The sequence below is a fragment of the Ceratotherium simum genome, chromosome 11, assembly GCF_057802395.1.
Source record: "Ceratotherium simum simum isolate JZ-2026a chromosome 11, ASM5780239v1, whole genome shotgun sequence".
NCBI classification, from domain to species: domain Eukaryota; kingdom Metazoa; phylum Chordata; class Mammalia; order Perissodactyla; family Rhinocerotidae; genus Ceratotherium; species Ceratotherium simum.
Window position 1 is genome coordinate 74,961,897 of NC_141910.1, and position 16,738 is coordinate 74,978,634.

The 16,738-nt window shown below is 53.0% G+C and overlaps 1 protein-coding gene across 2 annotated transcripts in view; it reads left to right on the forward strand.

Moving 5' to 3' along the window:
* The window catches only part of PXDN (peroxidasin), a 90,320-nt gene extending 74,013 nt beyond the window's left edge, over positions 1–16,307 (forward strand). For both annotated transcript variants that reach the window (XM_087437199.1, XM_087437198.1), the window contains 7 exons: positions 690–2,193; positions 5,163–5,297; positions 5,957–6,165; positions 10,629–10,749; positions 10,924–11,056; positions 12,754–12,867; positions 13,993–16,307. In XM_087437199.1, coding sequence (XP_087293325.1) covers positions 690–2,193; positions 5,163–5,297; positions 5,957–6,165; positions 10,629–10,749; positions 10,924–11,056; positions 12,754–12,867; positions 13,993–14,112 — 2,336 coding nt within the window. In that variant the 3' untranslated portion in view covers positions 14,113–16,307. The remainder of the gene's footprint in view (positions 1–689; positions 2,194–5,162; positions 5,298–5,956; positions 6,166–10,628; positions 10,750–10,923; positions 11,057–12,753; positions 12,868–13,992) is intronic.
* The last annotated feature ends 431 nt before the right edge of the window (positions 16,308–16,738 follow it).

Here is a 16,738-nt window from a genome sequence, read left to right on the forward strand (position 1 = left end):
TGGACTGGAACAGGTGTCTGGAAGAGGAAGAGTGGGAGCTTCAGGGAGGAAGGTCTGTTTGGAGTGATCTGCCAGGCTGACAAGGTTGGAATGTCTTCTGTAGCTAGTGGGCAGAGACTGAGGTCTTGGGCCCGAAGGTGAGGTCATCAGACCCGTGTGGGAACAGTGGGAGGGCGAGTTCCTGGCTAGGGTTGTGGAATAGGAGTGGCGAGGAGGGCACAGTCCTTAGGAGCAGCTTAGAGGCACAGTAAACGGACGGGAAATTGGTCGGGTGTTGGGGCAACTGAACATGGACCCTCCATGGCGACCGCAGGGTTGAGTGAGATCCTGGGAGTGATCTCTGGTGAGAGGGGCTGTGTATGTAGGTCACCTTGAGTTTTACTATGTATTGCACAGCATTGTTTAAAGTGAAGCGGAAAACGTGTCGGCCTGATTCCTGGACATGGTTAGGACTTGGTACAGTGGGGAATTACCTGTATCAGAGTTGGAGCTGGTTAGTTGTGAAGGTGGCGGGCTCGGGTTGGGGGCGAGGAGAGAGCATGTTTGCTTGGCGCTGGAAGGAGGAAGGAGGTCGGCTAAGCAGTGGTGGGGGGGGTTCTAGCAGCCACAGCTGGGAGGGCCTGAGGGCCCAGCGTGGGGTCTGTGCCGTGCGTCCAGTGGAGTAAGCGCGTCTCCCGGCTCTGTTCTAGGTTACCACTACAATGACCTAGTGTCTCCGCAGTACCTGAGTCTCATCGCCAACCTCTCGGGCTGCACGGCCCACCGACGCGTGAACAACTGCTCAGACATGTGCTTCCACCAGAAGTACCGCACACACGACGGCACCTGCAACAACCTGCAGCACCCCATGTGGGGTGCCTCGCTGACCGCCTTCGAGCGCCTGCTGAAGTCCGTGTACGAGAACGGGTTCAACACCCCTCGAGGCATTAACCCCGGCCGGCTGTACCATGGGCACCCGCTCCCCATGCCCCGGCTGGTGTCCACGTCCCTCATTGGCACGGAGGCCATCACGCCCGATGAGCAGTTCACCCACATGCTCATGCAGTGGGGCCAGTTTCTGGACCACGACCTGGACTCCACAGTGGTGGCCTTGAGCCAGGCCCGCTTCTCCGACGGGCAGCACTGCAGCTCCGTGTGCAGCAATGACCCCCCTTGCTTCTCGGTGGCCATTCCCCCCAACGACCCCCGCGTGCGGAGCGGGGCGCGATGCATGTTCTTTGTGCGCTCCAGCCCCGTGTGCGGCAGCGGCATGACCTCGCTCCTCATGAACTCCGTGTACCCCCGGGAGCAGATCAACCAGCTCACCTCCTACATCGACGCATCCAACGTCTACGGGAGCACGGACCACGAGGCCCGTGCCATCAGGGACCTGGCCAGCCACCGGGGGCTCCTGCGGCAGGGCATCGTGCAGCGCTCTGGGAAGCCGCTGCTCCCCTTTGCTGCTGGGCCGCCCACAGAGTGCATGCGGGACGAGAACGAGAGCCCCATCCCATGCTTCCTGGCCGGGGACCACCGTGCCAACGAGCAGCTGGGCCTGACCAGCATGCACACGCTCTGGTTCCGGGAGCACAACCGCGTGGCCGCCGAGCTGCTCTCGCTGAACCCACACTGGGACGGCGACACCATCTACCACGAGGCCAGGAAGATCGTGGGGGCGCAGGTCCAGCACATCACCTACCAGCACTGGCTCCCCAAGGTGCTGGGCGAGGTGGGCATGAAGATGCTGGGCGAGTACCGGGGCTACGAGCCGGGCGTCAATGCCGGCATCTTCAATGCCTTCGCCACGGCCGCCTTCAGGTTCGGCCACACGCTGGTCAACCCCGTGCTCTACCGGCTGGACGAGAACTTCGAGCCCATTGTGCAGGGCCACATCCCCCTACACAAAGCCTTCTTCTCTCCCTTCCGGATCGTGAACGAGGGCGGCATCGACCCGCTCCTCCGAGGCCTGTTCGGCGTGGCAGGGAAGATGCGTGTGCCCTCCCAGCTGTTGAACACAGAGCTCACGGAGCGGCTCTTCTCCATGGCGCACACGGTGGCCCTGGACCTGGCCGCCATCAACATCCAGCGGGGCCGGGACCACGGCATCCCGCCCTACCACGACTACCGTGTGTACTGCAACCTGTCCTCCGCCCACACCTTTGAGGACCTGAAGAATGAAATCAAAAACCCCGAGATCCGGGAGAAACTGAGACGGTGAGTTGGAAGAACTCACCGTGATTTGATGTCTTATGTTTGTATGCGTCAGGTGAGCGAAGAAAGGTGGCCCGCGCGTGGGAGCTGGTGGTGGTTATTTGTCTCATTTGAGTTTTTGTTGGTGCAGCCAGGAGGTCAAATAAGAGAAGCTGATGTAGGTGGAGTCTGAGCCAGGACGGCCTGCAGCCAGGAGACCCCTTTGGTGGCTGTTTTGGTTCAAGGGGGAGGGACAGGGCCAGGGGTGCAGGTGATCACAGGCACGTGTGCAATGAGTTTCGAGCTGAGATGAGAGTCCTGGCGGGGGCCTCACGGGAGGGAGAGGGGCAGGATCTGCACGGGAAATCCTCAGGCCTGAGATTGGGTCTGTGGGGCCTCGAGGAAGAGACCCAGCTCTGTGTCAGGAGCAGGGAGCAGCAGAGCCTGGCGCCAGCAGAATGGGGCCGTGAGCCACCAGCGCCTGAGACTTTGGCTCACAGCCCACCCCGAACTCACTCAGACGCCCAGCCCAGGCCGGCGGCCACGTCCCAGACACCACGGCTGACAAGTTCGGGGCTTCTGTGCAGGCTTCTGAGCAGCAGCTTCAGTCCGTCCTGGGAGCAGATCTCACTGGCCTGCGGGGATGGAGCTGTGAGGAGGCCAGGCGACAGGCCGTCAGCCCAGAGGACAGGACTCGCACTGGGCGGGTCAGGGCCCCCAGGGGACCACTGGGGCAGCCCCTTCCCTTCACAGAGAGACAGAGACCGCAGCACTGCCCCCTCAGTCATTATGGGCCTCCATCCGATAGGGATCAGGGTCTGGTTAGGATCGGGGCTTCTCAGCCGACACCAGTCTCCTTCTTGGACCTCTGTGTTCGGATGGCTAATTAGATGTAAAGTTCTCCAAAGTGGAGAGTCTCAGCCCCTCTTGTCTCTTCTAGTGTGTCATCTGCGTGTTTCTCATTAACTTCTTTCTTCCTGTCATTTATTCCAATTTCTTTGATCCAGTCTTTCATGGAAATAATCGATCACTCATTAAGAGTTTTTCCTTAATGAACCTTCTTAGTCCTTGCACTCAAGAATTAAGTCCACAGCTCACTGTGTATTTAAGATCTATTCATTCGCATTTGAAAGAGTTGTTTTAAAAAGAAAAAAAGGCTTTCTTCTTAAGACTCACTTTGCATATTTTCTAGACTCCAGTTCACTGAAGAGTAAACTACTTACTAAGTTACTCACTTAGCACTGAAGTTAAGACCTCCTCTAATTAGGATCCAACCTCTGCCTTCCAGAGAAAAACGACTTCTACTTGTCACTTATTGCTTTATGAGTGAATGAACGCCATGTCTTCCTGAGTTTAGCGTGTTCCACTGTTTGTTTAGATAATGGTATTTGGTTGCTGGTGTGTGTAAGTGTGCTCCTCCACTGGTACAATGACTTTCTTGTCACCGTTTGCCGAATTAGGATTTATGTGAACTGTCTATGTTTTTGTGCTTGAACATCCTCCTTTCTTCTTGTCCAGACCAACATGGATCACTTTCCCAGCATTTCTCTCTTTTGCCAAACTTATTTCAAAGCAATTCAGAGGAGCCAGCACTCCGACCTGGTGCTGCTGGCGGGTTGAGGGGCCACACCTGGTGTGCTAGAGACCCCGGAAGAGGAATCCAGCATTATCCGTCACATACCGGGTCACTCGTTTCCCACGCCAGCCGTTACCGAGCACGTGGGGAAATGAGACACAGACGCAAGACTCATCCCTGTGCCAGTGCCCAGGGGAAGAGGGTCTCCTGCTCAGACTAATGAAGCACGTAGTCACATCCATTTTATTGGCACCTAACACAATCTGCTTTTTATTTCAAGGAGCACAGTGAGGGGAAGGGAATAGGACCTGGCCTGGGTGGGAGGCGCTGCAGCTGGCTGTCCCCTTCTGGGAAGAAGCTCCTTGCTTCAATCCTGTATCTCCGTCCCCAAGTGCCTGAGCAGTGTGGTCACTGAGCCAGTGCTGGTGGATCACTCCGGAGGGGAGTGGGGCAGAAAGAGAGGAGGACTCACCCCAGGACGGGCGTTTCCTTCAGGGAAAGCCCAAGGGCGCTTCTGAGAGGCCTGCCCCGGGCCCCGCTCGTCAGGGAACCACCCGCACTTGTGGGGTTCTTTCTGACTGTATTTCCATCCAAGCAGAAATTCAGTGTGAAGGTCATTGAACTTGGAGAAGATGAGCACAATTTATCCTTCTCTGAAGGCCTAAACGCTAGTTTCAACAGCATTGCACTCCTGCTTGTAGGACGTGCTGTCTTGGTCAGTGAGCGTCTCTAATCCCAGCTTCTTGCGGAGGGCGGTCTCAATGACAGAACACATTTGGAAAATCTAGTTGAACTTCGAATCGCAATTGAAATTAAGCCGTTGTGTTGTCTAGTAGACTTCTTGGGAGAATATAAGAGATTAGATAGGAGTGATTTGTAGTAGAAGTTGTCAGCTCTTTGTTTGTAAGCTTACTCTTCTAAGGAACTGGAAGGATTTGACAAAAATACTCATTCTTGAACATTTAAACATTGCTACATCTTAGTCTTTTGTACTCATTCTGCTTAGTAAATATTTTCTTTAGAGCAAATACATTTTCAATCCCAGTAGAATCCCGGTATTATTCTTTTAAAAATGTGTCTTAAGCTATATATAGTTTATTGTTCATATATATTTATGGAAAAAGTATACACTATGCTGTCAAGTGTGGTTATCTCTGAATAGTGAGAAACGGAATGGTTTTAGTTTCCTGGCTTCTCTAAACTTCTTATAGTAAGTGTGTGTGTGCGCGTGCACGCGCGCATGTGTTTATACATGTATATATGGACAGAAAGTAGGGAAAATTCTTGGAAACACAACGGATAGATGTTTTAAAGAAGGTTAGATGAATTTTCTTCGTATTTTTTTCATGTTTGCTGTGTTCTTTACCAGATTCAGCTTCGTTGAGTAAATTTAAGATTTCGCCTTGGCTTTCTGTAGGTTATATGGCTCCCCACTCAACATCGACTTGTTCCCAGCCCTCATGGTGGAGGACTTGGTCCCTGGCAGCCGCCTGGGGCCCACCCTGATGTGTCTGCTGAGCACTCAGTTCAAGCGCTTACGGGATGGGGACAGGTAAGCACAGACGCCCCGGGGAAGAGAGTCTGTTTGGGGACTCAGAGAAGAGGGGAGCCATTGGTGGTGGCTCTGTGTCCATGCTGAGAATGAGGAAAGTGTCTTCACGCCCGTGGTGTTTGTGAGCAACTCCCTGCCTGCTGAGTTTGCCTGTGACAGCAGCATTAGCGTGACCCATAACCCAGTTCAAAGAGACTGTTATGTCCCTTCACTTAAGAGTGTCTCTGTTCCTAGAAACGGACAATCCATACACTAACCCGCAGTGGGGTTTAGAGGAGTGTGAACTTCTGGCAGGATTTTAAAGTTCAGGTTTAGGGTAATGTTATGAGTTTAGTTAACATATTGGAAGGCGGTCACCATCTATTACTAAGTAATTCAGCAGGTGGCCACGGGCCATGCCAGTGTTTCTAAAAATCAGCCTGTGCTGGTCCGTCAGAGGAGCTAATTGTCTGCGATTTTTCATCCAGATTGTTTTGGTTTTGTTTTTTGAGTAGGAAATATAAGAAACGTTTGAGTCTGTTTTTAACGTGATACGTAATTGAAGCCAGTGATGTCTGTGCTGTTGGTGAAACTGAGTAGAGCAATATTTTAATCCAATTCCCTGTGGCCTTTGAATCTCTGTGTTTTCTCTGATCTTGTTCTCATTCTGGGGAACACAGGTTGTGGTATGAAAACCCGGGGGTGTTCTCCCCCGCCCAGCTGACACAGATCAAGCAGACGTCCCTGGCCAGGATACTGTGTGACAATTCAGATAACATCACGCGTGTGCAGAGGGATGTGTTCAGAGTGGCGGAGTTCCCCCACGGGTACGGCAGCTGTGACGAGATCCCCAGAGTGGACCTCCGCGTGTGGCAGGACTGCTGTGAAGGTGTGCATGTCAGGTGACCCCCTACTTCTCACGTAATGTGTTTTCCTCGTTCACTGCTAGTTTTGGTGAAAGCCTAATGCACACTAAAGCACTTACAGGTGCCATCGTAATAGTGAAAACAGGCAAAATATGCGTGTGTGAAGGATTTGTTAAATTATGGTGTATCCACACGGAGGAACACTCTGGAACCTAAAAAATACAAGTCACGATGTTGAGGAATTTGTAATGACTGGGTGTAGTATTTAGTATGATAACTAAAATACTAAGTATAAGAAGTAGAAGCCAGAACTTTAATGAGGTGTGCTCCTAGTTTTTCTTGAAAACTTAATATATGTCTAAATATGAGTACCTGAGTGGTAGCCTATATCTCTACTCACAGACAAAGGGTGGAAAAGAAACATGTTGAAGAAGCACATCAAACATCAAATTTGATTTTTAAAAATGTATGCTGTTGGGTCCCAGCCGAGTGGCATAGTGGTTAAGTTTGCATGCTCCACTTTGGCAGCCCAGGGTTCACAGGTTTGGATCCCAGGCACAGACCTGTGCACTGCTTACCAAGCCGTGCTGTGGCAGGTGTGTCCCACATATAAAGTAGAGGAAGATGGGCACAGATGTTAGCCCAGGGCCAATCTTCCTCAGCAAAAAGAGGAGGATTGGCAACAGATGTTAGGTCAGGGCTAATCTTCCTCACCAAAAAAAAAAAAAAAAAAAGTATGTTGTGTTCTAAAAGTCCACAATCTGACATACCCAGAGAAAGCTGTAGTGAAATACCCTCTGAAGAGGTGAGAAATGTCCCCAGGTGTGGGGGGGGCCTCAGCAAGGATTTGGAAGCCCCATAAAAGTGGGGAGGGGCTGCTCATCCTGTCAGCAAGGGGGAGGGTGCGGGGGCGGTTTGGGGTTTGCCCCTGCCCTCACACTGCAGCCCCTCCTCTGCATTCCAGAATCCCGCTCGTGGTCAACCTCAGTTTTCCTTTTGTGGTTGGAATGTAATTTTGGCTTTATTCACACTGTGATCAGAGACCCATGGAATATTAAAGCTGGAGGAACGTTTAGGACCCATGCTGTGTGATCTTGCTTTTCTGTGGTGAGGAAGATGGGGCCACGAGCATGCAGGGAGCCGCACAGGCCACACGGAGCCCTGGTCCCACGTCCCTCGTGCAGTGCTCTCCATGCCCTGTGTGCATGTGGACACTTGCAGTGAAGAAACTAGAGTTGTCTTTTCTTCCACCTCTGTCTTCCTGCAGAAATAGTTCTGGTCGGGCTGCTGCTCTTGTTTGTAGTTAATTTCGATTAGCTGTTATTTTCAATAGTGAGTATTGAAATCTGGGTTGATATGCTAGAGCTGTTTTTAACAGCTTCTGTGTGTGTGTGTGTGTGTGGTCTGATTTTGTGACTGCCTCCATCTGTCTGCGTGCTCTCTCCTTTCCCTCTCTGTGTGTGTATATTTATATTATATATATAGTGTGTAATATGATGTAAATATATGTATAACAAAACGTGATTTGTAATATTGTGAGAGAATCCACGTAAAAATTAAAACTGTGCTCGCCATGTACCCAATTTCTCAAAGTATTTACATTCTCATTCTTATGTCTATTAAAAACTTGTGTTGTTTTGTTTTAGCTTTTTTAAATATATGTTTTGACTGGTTTATCCAGCTCAAAGTGCTTTTCCACAAGTATGGCAGAGAATTTGATTCTTGTGTTTGCAGAAAATTGTTCTCCTTGAAAACCATTGGGAAAAGCCAATTCTTCTCAGATGAGAAAACCTCACTTTCTGACAACTTTACCAGGTTTCCTGTAGCTGCAGAGGAAGGAGCAGGGCCAAGTTTTCTGTTCTTTTGCTCAGAAAATCCAGGGTCCTTGGAGAGGCTGCCTCTTGGAGCCAGCTCTGTCCTCCGTCCTGTCGCGAGCCCGTTGCTACTGTCATCTGGACCTTGGAGAAATTTGACTCCTTGGAGCGACTGCTGACACCCTTTCTTCCAGATGCTTCTCCTCTTAAAATAGCAGGCATGGCCCCAAGCTGACAAAACCTAAAGAATGCTTTGTAAGATTTACCGGTTTTTATTTTAGCCCAAAAGCCATATCTAAAAAATAGCAGGAAAAAAAAAAAAGAATTAAGTTTTGGCAGGACCAAATGTCGATTGCTATTTACTTTTCAATTCAACTTTCATAAAAGACTCGTGAAGCACCTTCCACGAGCCGTGCCTCCTGATCGCGTCAGTGTCTCTTTCATCCAGCTATGAACCTATGCATAGGAGAAGCCGGAGGAGCGGCTGCTGGGGATCAGCCTCTGTTTCGTCTGATCAAAGTTAGGGATTTCAGCTTCTCTGTGGACGCTGCTGAGTCACGGGGAAGAAGACACGCAGACACAATTGTGAAATAATTGCAGAAATTATTGAAATATTACAAAAAACATTTCTGCACTTCACTCAGATTCATGAATTCTTAGCATTTTGCCATATATGACTCACCATTCTCTCTCTTTAAAATTTATCTATATATTTATTTTTTATAAATATATTTTTATAAATATATAAATATAGGTGTAATTGACCTATATGATACTAGTTTCAGGTGTACAACATTATGATTCGATATTGCGACATGATCACCACAAGTCTGGTTAATATCCGGATTCTCTCTCTTCTTTATATATGTGCGTGTATATATGCATATGTGTATGTGTGTATGTATAAGCAGGTGTGTATGTGTGTATGTATAAGCGTGTGCAGAAGTGTGTGTATAAGCGCGTGTATACGTGGGTATACATAAGCGTGTGTATACGTGTGTGTATATAAAATACATTTTCTCTCTAAACTAGTCGAGGAAGTTGCCGACACCATGCCACTTACCCTAAGTAATTTGCTTGAGGGTATACCTGATCAACGTTGGGTAATTTAGCATTGATGAAATATTATTGTCTAATTTCTAGGCCCTATTCAAATCTTGTCATCGGTTCCACAATGTCCTTGTATATTTCTGTGCGTCCTATTGGGGGCTTTGCCCAGGGTTCTGGATTGCTCTGGGTCTGCCTTTGTTTCGCTCCCTCGTGTAGAACCTCTCCCGTCGTGGGTTGTCAGATGTTCTCAGATTAGATCCTGGTCCTGCCTTTGAGGGGTTCTGACGCTCTATACAGCAGAGTTGTGTTCTTCTCAGGGCGTCCTTAGAAGGAGGTGATGTCACTTGTCCCATTCTTGGTGACGTTGACTAGGGTTACGTGGCTAGAATGTGATGTTCGTGTTTACCCAAAGAGGGGGGCTGTGAAGATGAGAATGTTCTCCGAGTTGGGAAGTGAAACATTTTTCCTCTCTCAAAATGAAAGGAAAGGGTTACTGCAACCCTAAAAGGCACCTGGGCTGCAAGGTTGTCAGGCTTGCTGGGACCGGTGCTGTTTCTTGAGCACAACTGGGCACCCGCCCGTGATGGGATCTCAGCTACAGTCGCTGTGTGTCCTCTGCTGGCACGGGATTATCCCAAGGTGCGCTGTGAGCCCGGTGCGTTCACACGCAAATGTGTCACCGTGGGTAGAGCATTGTGAGATGGATCCAGGTTTGAATCGGAAGCTGATTGGTTAGCTGCTGAAGGAAATCACAGAACATGCAGAGGAATTGTCCCTGGGTTTTGTCGCCTGGGCAGGGGGGCTGTAGGTCGCCATCCGGAAGACAGTAGTCATGGAAAAGCTGGACCAGACAGTGGCCGCAGCCCCTCACGGGGAGGAGAGTGAGCACAGCTATTGGCTTTAGGTTATTCTTCCTGTGTTTTTCTCTTGTGGGATTTCCAGTCCAGTGGCTGCAAGAGATTCAGAATTTGAAAAGGGCCGTATGTGGCCTCTGCTCCATCCCCGGCCAGGCCTGTCCTGGGCTCCGGCCTGGGCAGACGAGGCAGGGGCAGAAGGAGACCCCTTTGCTTTGTGGGGTGGTGTGCTGCGTCCCAGGGGCACCTCACTGCCCAGGGCACTGAGAGGAGCAGGACCGGGGCCCGGGATGCAGGGAGCGAGGGTGCGTGGTAAGGTGCTCCAGAGCGTAGCGTGACCTGGCTGGGGAAGGAGGTGACACCCCAGGCGTGAACATGCAGGGCCCGGGCCGAGCGCTCGGCCTCTGTGTGGCAGCGGGAAACCTGTGCAGGTTGAGAGAACGGGTGGTGCCATGTGTCACCTGGAGGAGGGTGTCCCGAGGGGCTGGCGGTTGTCAGAGAGGCCGGGCGAGGTCAGGAGGGCTCCAGGCACGGGGAGGACAAGGCCTGGCTCTTGGGAACAGGAGGGCAAAGCCCGAGATGGGCTCACACGTGGGGGGACGAGGTCCGTGCGGGTGGCACCACCACTGTCCCACCGTCCTCCGTGAAGCCTCACGATTTGTGTCATAGACATGCGGGAAAGACTGTTGATATTTGCCAAGAGGTGCTTCATTTCTCCTAGAGTTAGAGTCCTCAACAGCTGACAGGCCCTTTTACGCTTTCACTTAGACTGCAGGACCAGGGGACAGTTCAACGCCTTCTCCTACCATTTCCGAGGCAAGCGGTCCCTGGAATTCAGCTACGAGGAGGATGAGCCTGCCAAGAAAGCCCGACCTGGGAAGACTCTGAGGTACGGCCGTCCGTCTCCGCAGGTAGACTGTGTCCCCTGCGGGCTGGGCCACTCGGTGCGTACTGTCCTGGACGGGACACACGCACTGGGCGGATGTGGTTGACCTTGTGTGAGTGACGGGGCCGTTACTTGCTGAGGTCGTGTTTGTTTCTGCCCCTTCCTCCCCTCGTGCAGCATTGAGAAACACAGCCAGCGTCCCAGCAACACCACGTCCGCCTCCTCTGAGCACCCACAAGTTCCAGGGACGAACGACTTCAAGGACTTTGTTCTGGAAATGCAGAAGACCATCACAGACCTCAGAAAACAGGTACGGGCGGCTCCGAGCCCCGTCCTCACTGTCAGCAGCCTTTGTCTCTCCACGTGTCACACAGCCTGCATTTCTCGCTTGACTGTGAAGGTGTGCATTTCCCCTGACACCCAGGGTCCTGAGTCCTGGAGCCTGAGAAGGTCACTTTTTCTGCTTGGTTCTTTTATTTGGCTTCTCTCTGGCCGGGCCACATTGAGCTGTCCTTGGGTTTCCCATCAATCGGGGACCCTCAGCCGGGGACTGTGGGTGTGGAGAGTCTCCCAGCTGTCCCCGGGGGACCTTGGCTGGAGCTGCCGCCAAGATCACAGGCCGTGAGCAATGAAGGAGAATTCAAGCCTCAGGTCCTGTTCCGAAGCCACTTGTTTCAGGGATGAGGGTTATTAGATCACTGTTCCCAGGGAGGGGCAGGTGATGTTGAGGCAAGTCCCTCTGGATGTGGGGAAGGGCGGTAGATGCTGGAGGCTGACCTGCAGGACATCGGGTGGCTCCTGTGCTGGGCTCTTCAGGGGTGGCTGCCAGGTTTGCAAGAAATGAGTGTGCTCCCCTCCTCGCCCAAGGAACTTATTTCTGCCTTTCCCTGACTCTGTACTGGGGTCCTCGCTGTGATTTATGTACGGGAGTGCAGACTGAGATCTTAGGTTAATAAGGAGTGTTAGCAGTAGCGACAGGGATTCCTGCTGCTGTGGAAGTTTCCAGAGAAGAGCTTGTGAGTGGTGATCTTGTGACGCAGTCCCACACCTACTCACGGGATCCTTAGTCCTCAGTCCTCAGGCTCGGAAGACTTGGGTATCTTCTGGCCCAGCCACATGGAGAGGTGTTCCCACTCCGTCTACCTCTGCCCTCGGGGATAGACGTGGGGGTCCTTCTCCTGCCTCTGCGGTCAGGCGTGATTTCACAGGCTGCGGGTGTCAACAGCGGAGAAGATTCAGTCCCCCAGCAGACGGAAGGGGCAGGAGGGGGCACCGGGCAGCGTCCGGGCACCAGGAAAGGAACCCTTGCCACCTGGAGCAGGAGAGACAAACCCAGCAGATCTTAGGGGGCTGTGATTGGCACAGGGTGTCCAGGGGGCCCAGCCCGGGGTGCGTGGGTGCTGTGAGTCCCGAGGTTCAGCTGAATGGGACAGAAAACCCACATGAGGAAGGTTTAGATAAGGTGAAGTTTCCTTTTCTCTCACGGAATCTGGAGGGAGATGGCCAGGCTGCTGGACCCTCCACGGTGAGAGACCCAGGGATTTCTGGCCACCGCCACCCAGTCAGCCCCACAGCGAGAGGGAGGAGGAAGGGCTCCCCCACGCGGGGAAGACCTGGTGTCGGGGATGGTTCGCCCACCACTGTCCGTCGTCCCTTTGAAAATCTCAGTACGGAGTGTTCCCTCCTCTGGGTGGTTCCCGCTCACAGGCCGTGAGGACATCTCCTCTGATTGTTTCCAAGGTGTCCCTTCTTCTGTTTGAACAACCACGATGGACGGTACGTGCACGTCTGAGGTGAGGTCAGGCGGTTGTCAGTGTTGTGGAGCTTTTGGACAGACAGCCGTCAGCTGTCCGATGAGTGAACCTGAGATCCCATGGAAGTTCTTCAGAGACGTCCGTCTCCATCCCTGTTTATCTCGCGGCGGGATTTCACCCGCAGGAACAGGTGTAGCTCCAGAGCTAAACTCTTCCTCTGGCATGACCAGTGCCCATGTTTGCTTTGCTGCAGATAAAGAGACTGGAGTCTCGGCTCAGTCCCTCGGAGTGCACGGACACAGACGGCGAGCCTCACGCTGACGGTGCAGGGTGGAGACAGGATGCGTGCACCGTCTGTGCATGCCGTGTGAGTGTGGGCTCTCCTCGGGGACCCCGGGGCAGGGGCTCAGCCTTCTGTGCGTGCCGTGTGAGTGTGGGCTCTGCTCGGGGACCCCAGGGCAGGGGCTCAGCCGTCTGTGCATGCCGTGTGAGCGTGGGCTCTGCTCGGGGACCCCAGGGCAGGGGCTCAGCCTTCTGTGTGTGCCGTGTGAGCGTGGGCTCTCCTCGGGGACCCCGGGGCAGGGGCTCAGCCGTCTGTGCATGCCGTGTGAGCATGGGCTCTGCTCGGGGACCCCAGGGCAGGGGCTCAGCCGTCTGTGTGTGCCGTGTGAGTGTGGGCTCTGCTCAGGGACCCTGGGGCACAGGGGCTCAGCTGCCTGGCAGCCGGAGCGGGGCCTCCGCCCACCTGTGGGGTCTCCTCCCTCTTCACTCGGAAGCTCACAGCTCTTCCCCTAGAGCCGTGGATCCCACTGCCCCTAACCAGCCACGGGTGTTTAACTGGCGAGGAAGGGGTGGTCCCACCAGGCAGCCCTCAGTCTCTAGGGAAAGTGGACAGTGCTGAGGTGTCCACAGCAGGTGGGGCTGGATGCAGCCAAGCCTGGGCGGGGGGACAGGACAGGAGGAAGGCTGGGGGACGGGAGAGGGGACAAGAGAGGGCTGAGAACTGGGGAGACAGGACAGGAGGGCGGTGGGCCGGTCTGGGGTGCCTTGGTGCAGACTGAGAAGGGTGCTTTGTCCCCCCGATCTGGAATCGGGAGCGGGGTGCAGTGTCCCTGGTGGCTCTCTGGTTTGGGGATGACCAAGCAGTGCAGGGAGAGCTGTGTCCCCTTCAGCTCCTCTCTGGTCCGTGCTCCTTCCGCTTGTGTCCTGGATTCGATCCCTGGGGTCCAAGGTATGGGGCAAGGAGGGTGGGCGAAGCCTGTGTCCTGGGGTCTCCTCAGTGGGGAGGACGGTGGGAAAAGGACAGTGGAGGGAGCTTCTGGAAGCAGTGGGGGTGTCTGTAGCTGTGTATCAGCCAAGAGCGTCACTCCTTTATCACGAAATCCTCCCAAGAGGTCAGACCCGAGGAGGGCCAAAACCAGAGCCAGCCGGCGGTGTGAGGCAGGCCGGCCGTCCCAGGAGCTGATGGGTTCTGGCGCCTCTCTGTCTCCAGGACGGGCAGATCACCTGCTTTGTGGAGGCCTGCCAGCCCGCCGAGTGTCCGGCGCCCGTGAGGATCCATGGAGCCTGTTGTCCAGTCTGCCCAAGAGATGCCCCGGGAAGGAAGCCGTAGGTTCTTCAAGGCTCCTCGGAGCGCCTCTGCTCGTCCTCTTGAGATCACGGCCTGCACGGGGAAGGCAGACGGAAGGAACCACGAAGGACTCGGGCGTTTCGCGGCCGCCGGAGCTGTGTCAGAAGTAGCACAGGTGCTTAGACCGGAGCGCTCATGAAGGAGAGACCACGGAGCAGACACGCTGCGGGGACAGACACGTGTCCTAACTTCACGTTAGAGTTCTCAGGTTTTTATTTAATTTTTTTAATGAAAAATTGGTGCTACTATTAAATTGCACAGTTAAATCATTTAGGCTCCTAAATTGATTTCCCCTAATATCACTGTTTCTTCTCAAGTAAAAGTCGGTCCCACTTGGTTCTGATGCCAGGAGCTTGCAGATGCGTTACTGGGGGTGGGGGTGCGTAACGGAGCCGCCCAGCAGAGACGCCACGTTTAAAAAGAAGATCAGCATTTGGCAGACGGAACAGAGTCTCCTATGAGAGTGTATGGGGTGACAGTCTGGGTGGTAAGCGCAGGCTCCTGTCACCCCAGCGTGACGTGTGACATCGCCTCCTCAGGGTTCTCTGCGACAGTCCACGGCGCATCAGTGCTTAGCCACAGAACAGATGCTCCTGCTGCTCACAGCTTGTGCACGTCCTGCAGCTCTCAACTCCGTGCAGACGGGAGTGTGGGGTCATTAAGCCACGTTTAGAAACAGATTTGTTTTCAGTTGTAACCGGGCACGCAGAAGCCTGGTTGTGGACCGAATGTGGAAGTCTCCACCCTGTGCTGGACGGCACCACTGAACCACATGTGTGTTGCCAGAGGCGGTCCACAGCGGCTCTTGCCCAGTCCACGTTCACAGGGCTCCGTCTCGGCCAGAGCGCACAGGAGAATTACAGCGCTCCAGATCCTTCTTCTGATGGAGAAATTTGAATGCTGGGAACTTTCTAAGTTCAGGTTGTGTGAGTGTGTTAAAGAAAAAAAGAAATCAGTCCCTGTACCTCATTTGTATTTTTAAGTGCATGATGTTTCCTGAAATTTTGCCCATGTTTAGGTGTTAGATACTGAAGAAAGATAATTTCCACTATGCAAAAGTTCTTTTACAATTCAGTGAAAAGCAACCATCATACCTCATGGTCTCTCTCTTTTAATTGACCAAAAACCTCCTGTTTGTTCTAAATACGGTGATCTATGTTCTGAGAAGCGTGTCCCTGAGCGCACACGTTCCATTCTACAGACCTTTACTGGAGCGCCACTGCAGGCCGGGCGCCATGCTGCACCCAGATGCAGGGACCTGCCCTTCCTGTGGAAAGACCGTGGGGACACGGTGTCAGCACGTTTGGTCCAAGCCCACGGTTGGTGGCACTGTGTTGAGACCGTCCCTGGTGGTGAGCGGGAGGCAGGGCTCCCGGCCGTGTCGGGCACGCAGTGGGCAATCTCAAAGCCTGGCGTTAGTGCCGGTGGGTGCCCTTCCCGCAGCAGGAGAGCCAGTGCCCTGTGCACCAGGCTCCCTTCTGCAGGGACGGAGTTAACGTTCCAGTCGTGGGAATATTTCCAGTTCTTTCCAGGTCAGCTTGACTTCTTATTCTTAGCCTCTTATCACTAAGTGATGAATAAAAGCTGGCAGTGTTTCATGGGGCCTGGGACTTCGTTTGAAATAGAAAGTCAAATGTAGTAATCAAATCTTGGGACTGATTTCAGTAAACTAGAAAATGGATAACTTTGTCCAAAATTTTGATGGTTGTACAAGTGGCTCAGGTGTGAAAGGACAGCAGATGCCACATTCTGAGAGTTTTGGTGTCTCATAGGTGCCCTGACACTTTAGGTGTGGTTTTGTTGCAGAGGCGGTGTGCATGTGGGTTGAAACGTGTGGGTTGGGTGAGAGTTGAGGGATCAAATTCTCTGCACCAAAGGGGGAGGCTGTCTGATTCACAGTAAAACTCTGTGATTGCAACTGAGGTGTCTGCAGAAGCACCATTCCATCCTAGACGTGGTGTCAAAGCCGTGGGCAGTGTTGACGAACCTTCTGGCAGCCGCTTCGAGGGGCTGCTGTGACGCGAAGCCAAGTGTACATATTTATTTCCTTTTCTGACTGTTGCCAACAGCCAAATGCCTTTTCTCTGTTTATTGTAATCAGTACATTACCAAAGAAACGTTTGCACTATGTAACGATGCTTCAGTTCAATAAACGGGCCACGTTTTCACGTGGAAAATGGTGTCCTTCTCCCTTTACCCCTCCTCCAGGCTGCACCCTGCTCGCATATGAGGTCAGAAGCATGATACAGAAGGAGGCAGGTCCTGGAGAGAGCCCGGGGGCTGCCCTGGCCACTGATTATTTTATGTGAAAAAGGGAAACAGAGAGGATTAGTTAAAATGGACTCAGTTCTCTAAGGTGGCTGGGACGCTTTAGTGGGGCTGAGGGGCTGGCTTACTTTAAAACTCAGCAGGGGGGGCTTGAACTCTTAGGAAGAACGCCGGCCAACCGCCCCTGCCTCCTGACGTCTGTGGTGTGGACAGAGACGCTGATTTGTCGGCGAGAAATTGTGTAGTGCCAGTTGAGCACACCGTGGTAGAAATGGGTGGACTGCTCTCCCAAAACAGAGGCATAGAAAACAAGCTTTTCCTCCACAAAAACCGTGCTGAG